The sequence below is a fragment of the Sturnus vulgaris genome, chromosome 27 (assembly GCF_052056855.1).
Source record: "Sturnus vulgaris isolate bStuVul1 chromosome 27, bStuVul1.hap1, whole genome shotgun sequence".
Lineage (NCBI taxonomy): Eukaryota > Metazoa > Chordata > Aves > Passeriformes > Sturnidae > Sturnus > Sturnus vulgaris.
The window spans coordinates 2,791,874-2,802,080 of NC_142269.1; the positions used below are offsets into that span (position 1 = coordinate 2,791,874).

The 10,207-nt window shown below is 46.0% G+C and overlaps 1 protein-coding gene across 3 annotated transcripts; it reads right to left on the bottom strand.

Moving 5' to 3' along the window:
- Window positions 1–213: 213 nt before the first annotated feature.
- CCDC47 (coiled-coil domain containing 47) lies at window positions 214–10,207 on the bottom strand. Of its 3 annotated transcripts, none has more exons than XM_014889437.2 (13): window positions 10,087–10,207; window positions 7,941–8,206; window positions 7,713–7,820; window positions 6,695–6,869; window positions 6,395–6,516; window positions 5,800–5,865; window positions 5,008–5,109; window positions 4,080–4,190; window positions 3,734–3,819; window positions 2,971–3,029; window positions 2,361–2,470; window positions 2,061–2,228; window positions 214–1,796 (listed from the first exon to the last, which is right to left on the bottom strand). In XM_014889437.2, the coding sequence occupies exons 2-13, from the start codon at window positions 8,199–8,201 to the stop codon at window positions 1,716–1,718; spliced, it is 1,449 nt and encodes a 482-aa protein (XP_014744923.1). In that variant the 5' UTR covers window positions 8,202–8,206; window positions 10,087–10,207; the 3' UTR covers window positions 214–1,715. The 3 variants fall into 3 exon arrangements, with proteins under 3 accessions (XP_014744923.1, XP_088035668.1, XP_014744924.1); XM_088179542.1 differs by having other exon boundaries at window positions 9,893–10,100; XM_014889438.2 differs by lacking the exon at window positions 10,087–10,207 and adding an exon at window positions 9,524–9,661.

The following is a 10,207-nucleotide window of genomic DNA, read 5'->3' on the forward strand; positions in this document are numbered from 1 at the left end:
AGGGTTCTTAAAGCCCGGGGGCAAATCCTCCTCTGCCCCAGCCCAGCCTGAACAGGGGGAGCCACGTTCCTGCAGCCCTCCCCCAGCACCAGTCAGTTCCACCGCAGTGCAGGCACCAGCTCCTCGTGGTGATTAAAACCTACACCAAAACTCACCAGGACACAGGAGGCTTTGAAATCCTACTAAATGAAAGGAACACTGAGACAAGCCAAGTAAAGCAGGAGTGTTTCAATTATATTTTACTCTTCATTAGATTGTTCATTTGAATGTTCATATTACAAAATTAGCTGCCATGGCCCACAACTGGATGGGACTTCAGGAAAGCTGTCCGCTTACTCAAAAGAGCACAAACTAGTATTTCCTTTCAAAGAACTCTGTGAAACAATAACATATTAATCTTTAAAGCTAAATAGTGCTAAAATTTCACATCATCTACATTAGTTTTGGTTTTAAATAATTTTACCAACCATTATAAAATTAATGTATTTGCATGTATCAGGTTACAGACATTTGCATTTCAGTCAGGGTGAAGTATCCCATGCTGGAACAAGGATTTTAAGCAATTGCTGTTTCAACAGCAGCTAATTCTTATTGCCTCAGAACCAAGTTTCCATGAAGTATTGAACAAGAAAATGCAGGACATTGTTTCCCCACAAAACTATTAAAAGTCTGTTACAAGCAACAATAAAATGCCTTCTGGACAGGAAGCATTTATAAAATGCAGAGCTCTCCCAGCGAAGTGCTTGCACAGGGCATTCACTTCATTCTTCCCATTTAGATTCAAAACCCTGAAGTGATCACTGACCAGATGAAGAGGACAAATATCCTGATACGTTTTCACTGCCTTGGGGAGATCAGGAATTGCAGGTACTCCACTAGGTCTGGCTCCTGGCTAAAGTGAACTGGGCAGCAGCTGCTGAGATCAGGAGAGAAGGGGTTGAGGCAAATTTGAACAGTTAAAATATTGAAGGAAAGCTGGTTGAATTGCTAACTCACCATGCACTCACTCCTGAAGGAACACTGTGCTGACATCACAGATTCCACATTGTGTTAAGTCTGCAGCATCCAAACATACAAGTAGGAAACTGTACATGTATTCCATTCCCTTGGTTCTAATCTCTGTTTTACACATAAGCCAATCATGCCCACAGGTGACCTAATACTGCTTCAGGCCTTTCTTTGTAAAAAAAAAAAACTAAGATAAAAAAATCTTCTACTTCTATTAGAACTTCTACCGGGCTTAAATCCCTGAAGAATCCATACTGTGTATGGAAGGCTCTAAGTGTTGTGCCTTGATGCAAATAAATGCACAGTAAATGTTTTATTGTGCAGTTTTCCTCCCCCCCAAGTTTTTCCCGTTTCCCTCACAATAACTAAAACCAAAGTTTAAAACCAAAGCATGAATATGTTACCACCACACATGGACAGGTTTACAATCTTCTGTTTTTAAAGGACAAATGACAAAAAGCATTCAAGAATATTGCAATTTTTTTTTAACAGACAAGTAGCAAAACTTTGTACCACCTGGAACAGAACTGCTGAGACAAAGCTCCCCACGCATTTTGCTGTAATACTTAAATAAGTAACACCAATGCAAGAACTTTCTCTTTATGGTTACTAGTGTTCAAGGAATCAGAGGATTATGGAGTCACGTAGGTCTTTGTACCCTGTGAATTACAATTGCACAGGTGGCACCCAGACACTTCTCACAACAGTCACATGGCTTTCACTTTGATTTGCTTCATCTTCATCTGCTTCTTCTCAAGCTTCTTCTGCTCACGCCGCAGAGCAGCTTCCTGTAGGAAGGACAGGAATCTGAATAAACACAGGTGATCTCCTGAAGGAACAAGCAGCTCATTCCAGAACCAACTAACAAACCCCTCCAGCACTGGGCTCACATCTCACCAGGAGCCTTCGTGTGTTTCAGAAAGGAGCAGCAAATACCTGATAGCTGTCTGCCCTCCAGCAAACAGAAATCAAAGTTTCACACCTACAGGCAGCCCTGGAGATGTCCTAGGAGGGATCTGGCAGCAGCCCGTGGCAGTGTAACATCCCCTCACCTCCAGCCGACGCTGCTTCTCGGGATCCTCCTCGTTCATGATCCGCTCCTTCTCCGCCCGCTTCTTCTCCTCCCGGCGGGACTGGGCAGCCTCCTGCCTCTGCACGTGAGTCAGCTTCAGGAAGTTCTCTTCCACCCGAGCCCTGTTCTTGTCAGCTTTTTGTTTCCCCTTTGCACAGAGAAAAGCAAACAGTTTGTACTGATTTCCCCCCAGGCAGGATGCAGTGGATCCATAAGGACCCAGTGGGAATGGTTCCAGTTTCATGTGATGTTCAGAGACAGAAAAGCACACACTACTTACTTCTCTGTTCAGCCGGAACTTCTTTGCTTTGTCGATGGAGTAGATAACCATGCTCATCAGAGGCAGCAAAGACTCCATGTCCTTTGGGGAAGTGTTGCCTGAACCAGGCACTGAAATAAAGAGTTCCTTGTTCATTCACACAGACTGGCAGTACTGGTCTGCTTGCTGTGATGCTCTTCCCTTATGGCTCACACTGTTCATGAAATAAAGATGCTCTTATCCTGCTCTTTAGGAAGCTTCATTGGGAGCTATGGGCTTGAATTTTGAAGAGATTTGAAGATCTATTATTTTCTAGAATTCTCCCAACAGCCGCTTTTATTCAAACCATGGTAAACCAACTGAGCCTGTGCAAATTCAAACTGCAAGGCTTGTGGTTTAAAAACAAGCCACCCCAAGAGAGAGCTGAGGTCAGTAACAGCAAGACTGAGTGTCCTGTTATCATGACAATATGCTGCTCAGTCCCCAGGGTATTGCTGCCTTCTGTTTATCAATCAGTGATCCTGCTCCATGCCCTGAAGTCACTCATCACACAATCTTCCACACCTGAGCATGTGACTTACATCAATAAAACCCAACACTCCCACAGACACAGAAACAACTGTTTCCTTACCATTAAATGTAAACAAAAGTGTCTTTTTAGTTTCGGGCAGTTTTGTAAGCTGGCCCTCCCTGGAGGAAAGAAACAAGTGTTTGGAAGGAGTGAAGAAAAACACAAAGTAGCTAACATTGGTCTGAAAATCCATCAAGAACCAAAAGACACTTGGAAAGTGCTTGAATAAAATAAACATTAAAAACCTGGCTGTAACCCAAAGTTAAGTTTCAAACTAACCAGATTCCTGAAGTATTTTACCCAAAAGCCTGAAGAGAAAAGGCATGAGTGTGAAAACATTCAGCACTAGTCCCCCTCTGTCCAGAGGGCATATGAGCACTAAGAAGGTCTGTATATTTTGAATTAAATACAGCTTCACAGGCCCCCTTGTTGTTTATACCACTAAAGATCTCTAAATATTTTAGGGGAACAAAATATTTTCTCAAGTGTTTAAGTATTCACTGCCCAAAATCCCATAGTATTCTAATGTGAAAACCTCAGGCTTACATTTCACAGATCCTCCACAATTTTAGTACAAGGCATATACATAAGCTGTCTTATAATTAAATCAAAATACGTTCCTTTATGTTCATTTGTTTATACACCCTTGCACGAACCTACATGTAATTCAGCTAAGACACATCACCCACCACTTGGCAATTCTGCAGCAGCCCCTGAAAGCACCTCTGGACTGGGAGGCTCAGGGAAGAGCAGAGCTGCTGCCTGAGCAGGGCAGAGGCACAGCTGAGAGTGAGCCTGAGCAGAGCTCAGCCTTTTCACTTACTCTTGCATAAGCTTTGGACCGGAGAACTGGTCCGAGAATTGGACAGAGTCAATCTTGTCAGCGTAGTGTGTGAGGAAATGGATCATCTGAAAGAGAAACCACGTTAGCTCTTCCCAGCACCACTCCAGCTGCAGCCTACCCACTCCACAGGGGTTTGCCAGGTTCCCTGCCCATGGCAGGGGGCTGGAACTGGATGATTTTTAAGGTCCCTTCCAACCAAAACCATTCTACAGTTCACAGTGACACTGACAGAGACGTGAACTTTTCCCTTTAACTTTTTTAGAATGCACAAGTTATAAATGCCAGGATTACCAAGGAGTATCTGTATTCATTCACTCAAGTTTACCTTGGCGTCCATCATTCCCTCCGTGACCTCTCCCATCTCTGACAAGATAGCCAGCGAATCTGGAAGCCCATATTTTGCACCAGACTTAGGTTTATCACTGCAGAACTCACTCTGTTTCAAAGAGAACAATGCAAAAGAAAAATAAGCACAAGCCTGTAAGTATGTTATCAGACTGAACTGTTCTGGAACAGTGGGACCACTAAAAGTAGCAGAGAGGAAACAATAAAAAACACATTCACTCATCCTGGCTGGGGACATTTCAAAGTGAAGCACAGTCTTTAGGGCAGCATTTTCCTGCAGAAGTCAGCACTTTAAGGAAGAAGATAAAACAATTCTAATGCATACATACTGGAGTGTTCATAGGGGATTAAGGCATTTTGCTTACACTTTGATATCAGAACAAAAACTGGCATGCTACCAACCACACTTCATGCTGCTACTTGAGAGAAAAGATCTGTAAAGCATTGCTTGTTATCACTGAATTCTTTGCAAGCTCTGCAATTCCTTTCACGCTTGAACATATGGAAAGTTTTAATTTCAGTTCATGTAAAAACTTATGATGACTTAAACCTAAATTTTCCACATCACATATCACTGATTAAGTTTACTTTTCAATCCTTGAAGATGTCTTTTGTGCAAATTAAACGAGGTGAAGTGACACTCGTGTATGCTGACAAAATTCTGCAGCTCTTAAACCAACTCTACCCCAAAAGAAAGGGGTAAGCTGCTTTCCAGTGCCTCTTTCTCTGCAGGTCTGACAGGGGGGAGCACTTCTGATGTTTGATTCCATTAGACTTTTATCTGTAGATGGAAATGTCTTTTCCCCACAAATTCCAACAGGTCAGTCACAGGTCTTCAGCTATCCTCAAGAAAACAGTGAATATGCAGACTAGATTCTTATATTATTTACCAATGTGCATGTACATACCAAGTCCTGCATCTCTTTCTGAAGTCTCACCAGTGCTTTTCTGGTTCCAACAGCAAACACATACGTGTCCATATCTTCATCATTCATTGTCACTTTTATTTGCTGTGAAACAGAATGTTATTAGCCCTGGTCAGATTTCAATGTTTGTCTGATACTTTGATTCCTAAGAACAAGGACTAAGCAAGGACAGACACAGCTGAGAAAAACGTGGTTGATTTAAAGTTTTTCAGTGTGTCTTAAAGTAAGGAAGCATTTTAATCAGATTGAGCACACCATTCAGTATTGTGCTGTAATGACAGTGACTAGAACAGCATAGATGCATGGGAAGAGTATTCACAGTCACTGTTCTTCCAAATGTAATCTCTCTTGGTACTTATGCTCTCTAAGAGCAAGTGGGAAGGCAAATGTAACATTAGGAATATAATATCCAGACGAAACCCAATATGAGTTTAAGCAGTCCTGTTCAGGCAGACTGAACACACAGATGAGCAATCACTACATATTTCAGATTGTAAAACACTTTTTATCACGATGACGTCTTGAATCATGATAGACTGCTCACAAAACCACTCGAATGATAAAATCCACAGACAAAGCAACTTCCAGTCATCAGCAGTTTGTATTTCTTTCCTGCCTGTGAAATGCAAACAGTTCTTTGAGGCTGTTTCAACAGTTACTGAACTGGAAGATATGGAACACTACAGAAATCACCTGGAACAATCACGAGCAGCAGAGCAGAACTGAGGGAATGCAGCAGATTATCAGAGCTAGTGTGAGGAGCTCGGTACGCACCACTTGGTCCGACGCCGGCCTCATCATGCGCGCCAGGACGTTCAGCAGATCCTGCCTCTTGAGAAACTGAGAAAACCACAGACAGCAGTGAGAAACTCCTTCCTAATCTCCACTCCCTGCTCTCCCTGTGTGACCAATCCAGCTCAGAAGCAGGCCCACTTTCTGCATTGGAGCAGTTTCTCAGAGCTTTGTTCTCTCAAGTCAGATGAGCTGTGGGACTGTTCCATCCCAGCTGCAGGGCTCTGTATTTGTCTTTGCTGTACTTCCTTGGAATTCCTGCTGGTCCATTTATCCCTCTAAGTGGCAAATGGGCTCTTCAGCCTACAGTTACCTCTGTTCACACTACACCTCTGGTTTCTAGACTCATCCTGCCAGCACTTTTCTTTGCTGCCAACTTTAAGGGGCAGAATACAGGTCTGTACAGACCTTTAGATGACCAATTTTCCCTCACGTGTGTGTACTCAGAACTCTGTGTCTGAACGTGAGCACAAATGCCAAGCTGGGATTCCATGCTGCTCAGACAGGAATGGAAAAGCCTCTAGAACCTGACAAACTGGTGACATGCAAACAGCACCACAAACTCCCTCATTCTCACCTTTAACTGGATGAGCATTCCTTCACAGCACACCCTTCCAGAGCACCACAAGTTATATATGTGTTCATTTTCTTGATTTAATTTCCCAGTGCTTGTAGCTTCTTTACTAGTGCCATCATCCCCTGAGGAAAACAAGTGAAAGAGAACTGCAATTTCACAAATTGAGGCACCATAGTGCAGTAGAAGGCTTACAGCTCACAATCCCACAGTACAGAGAAAGATTCTCTACAGCCTAAATGCCAGTCTAAACCCAGCTTTATCCAAATACTAAAGCTGGATCCCTGTCATTATGGAACTCACCAACAAGAGCAAAGTTACTTTCTAGCAGCTCTCTGTGAGTGTTGAACCAAGCATGAGCCAGGCGGTTGTTTTTGTTCTTCCCAATGATGTAGTTCATGATGTAAGCCAGGAGACCTGTCACCATCAGGATCTCCATGTAATAACTCTCCCAGCTGTTTTGAAGGTGAGCAGGGACCTGTGTAAGGGAACAGAAACTGATTTACATATTGAGCAAGTGGATTGTATACACACAAAAATTTGGGAAACACAGAGTAGTGGAGAAGTTCCATCCCCAACACAGCAATAAGCTCCACAAAGGCAACAGGAGAGAGCTAAGCCTACATAATGCACTTGGCTTACTGGGGCACAGGAATCATACAGGAAACAACTGATAACAGCATTCTCAAAATACCTGCTTAATACAAAAAAAGGACACACTTCCAGGTGAGCCTGGGCTAGCACACATCCCTCAGAGTAAACAGCCCAGTACTTCAATTCCCTGAGCATTTGAGCTTGATACCCTGCCCATCACAGCATTATCTGATCATCACATAACTTCTCTGCAAATCCAAAGTAACACCCAACGCCCAGGAACATTCTCAGGATGCCAGCAAGAGTCACAGGCTCCATGGGGCAGCAGGGAAGTCTTCCTGACTTTGCCACCTCTGAGGCTAATTAGCCATTCTGTTATCACTGTACCACCCTTGAGCCATAATAGTACCCAAACCTTAATTTTCCCTGCCAAGGTCAGCTATAATACCTAAAAAGAGATCTCAGGTGTAATAAAAAAGCAGGCCTTGAGCACTTGATCATTCTGTGAAAGACTATTTTAGGAGGCAAAAAGGTGATAAAGGGTGGGCAGAGAGATTGGCTTCAAAAACCAACCAAGCTGACAAGTTCTAATCTGACATTTAAACCCTAGACAAGCTAAAAACACACTGTGTTCATTGTTTAGTACCCAGTGACATTCCTGGCATACTGTCTTAAGAAAATAAGTGATGCAACTCCAAACAGAAAGTGGATCAACAGTTATACCTACACTGACTATTGTTATGGGATCTTTATTTTTGCTATGGGACGCGTCTGGTTTCTCTTCATACCCTTCAAACTCCTCATCATCGTATGGTTCACTCTCAGTGTCACCTTCCTAAAGGATGAAATCACAAACAGCATGAAAATCCAAATCCAGCAAGTAAAATCCAAAAAAAGAAAGAAAGGTGCAGGGACAGTATTAGGAAACACACTGAGGATGGAGACAAGGCCTTACCTGTGTGTCTGCATCATCAAAGTCTTCCTGATTTTCATCCTGACCTTCAAGCTCTACAGTGGCTTCTTCTTCATCATCTTCTGTAGTGATGACCCTCTGAGGAGACTCTGTGACTGTATCTTCACTCACATCCTCAAATTCAGCAAAGTCATTATCATCATATTCCATAATGTCATCTCCATCCTCAAATTCATCATACTTTGCCAAAGAAAAGCTCCATGGGATGAACAGGACAGCAATAAAAATATATAAATTCTTCATTTTCACTAGAAGAGAAAATTAAATCATTGCAAAGAGTTCTTGTCAATTCTGTTACATCACATTCCATTAAGCTTCAACACACAGTGCACAATATGAAAACACTACAAGTCAGACCAGAGAGAGAAACAAATCCCTGCCTGATCTTGCCATCTTCTCTAAAAAGAAAGTGATTACTGGTACAAGAACAAAATAACTCTGAAGGAGAGGTTCTGGACGCTGTTGCTTGTGGCAGCAGCAAATTCACATCTGGCCACACTGCTCAAATGAGCTGAGATGGAAAGAGCTTTTGCCCTCAGCTTCTGGTCTTTTCTGCTTGAGCTCAAAACAGTCCCAAGCTCCCCTTCAGGTTGGGGCACCTTGTCCAAAAAAGGCAGCAGCAGCCCCCCAGCTGCACTTCACAAGCAGGCACAGAGGATCAGCTGCACCAGGCTCTGCTGTCAGGCTCATTTTACTCCCTCCCGCAACCAGATCCGAGTGGGAACCCGAATGTTAATCAGAGTGTTCTCTCACAAACTCAGAATAGAAATGATTTGTTTCTAAATTTGACCAGCATTCCTCTGAGTGCCTCACGCAGGGAACCCACTGCTAAGAATGACAAGGACGACTGAAATAAACACCTTTGTCAAACACTCCTCACTCCAGCAAAAACCCGCACAGAACATGGGCACAGAACCTTAATCTGGATGGAAAGTTAGCAAGGCTGACCCCAGGAATTTGGAATATTGTGTGGGAACCTCATAATTTGATATTAATTTAAGCAGAAAAAAATTTCCAAAATACTATTTCGATAGGACAGAACTTGCACTCTGTTAAAAACGACAGGACAACAGAGCCACCTGCTCGACCAAACTCAAACATTTCACAGTAAGAATTCACAGACTGTTTGAGCACACACTTCAGCAGACCCAACAACTCCAAATAGCTTCTTGCAAAATAAACTTCTGCAGCCAAGTCGAAGGACACAGTTGAACCAGAGGTGGGTGAGAGCTGGAGCACCCCCTCAGGGCAGCAATCTGTCAGAACGGGCTCCAAGTACAAATTCCAGGAAGCAGAATATCCTTGGCAGGCCCTCCACGACCCACACACCACCGACTTTCCCTTGCAAGAGGAATCGATTCATTCTCCGACCTCCACACCGGCTGCCCAGGCCCCACCGGCAAGAGAAACCATTTCCAACAATCTCCGGCGAACGCGGCTGCTGCTGCTGCTCCCCGTACCGAGCATTCCCCAGCCTGGGGCTGGCTCAGCAGATCCCGAGCCTAGACCCGAGCTCCGTGGCACGTTTTGGAGCAGCGCTCGTCCCCAGCAGGTCGGGCCCTCACCGTGACCGCCGCCCGAAGCGGGGACACCGCCGCAGGTGTTCGTTATCCCGCCGCTCCCGGGACGCTCCAGCTCCTTCCCGGAACACGAGTCAAGGTTACCGAGATAAAATCAGCGATCGGCGGCGCTGGGCGCGGCCCCTCTCACACCCCCGGGGCGGTGCCCGGGCCCCCGGCCCCGCCGCCAGCTCCTCCCGCCCCGCGGGGCGCAGCACAGGCCGCGCACGCCCGGTGCCCTCGGCGCCAGCCTCCGCTCCCGGGGACCCTGCCGGTACCGAGCTCCCCGGAGGGAGCGAGCCCCGCCCGGCCGTCCCGGCAGGTGGGAGCGGGGTGTCCCGTCCGGCGGGGCCGCGGGGGCCGGGGCCGCGTTACCTGAGTCACGGGCCCGGCCCCCGCCTTGCGCTGCGCTCCGCTCCGTGCCCGCTGTACCGGGGCGCCTGCGCACTGCGGGCCCCGCCGCATGTGCGGGTACACACGCGTAGGCGGGGTGGGGAGGTGAGCCCAGCCCTGCGGCGCGGGAAGCGGCGCGGGAAGCGGCGCGGTCCCGGGGCAGCCGCCAGCGTTACCTTCTCTCGGTTCCGCTCCCGGTTTTCCCGCTCCCGCCTCTGCCCGGTCCCGCCGCCCTCACTCGCTGCCGCTTCACCTGCGGGCGGGGCGCATGCGCCGCGGGACGCGCGTCACTCACGC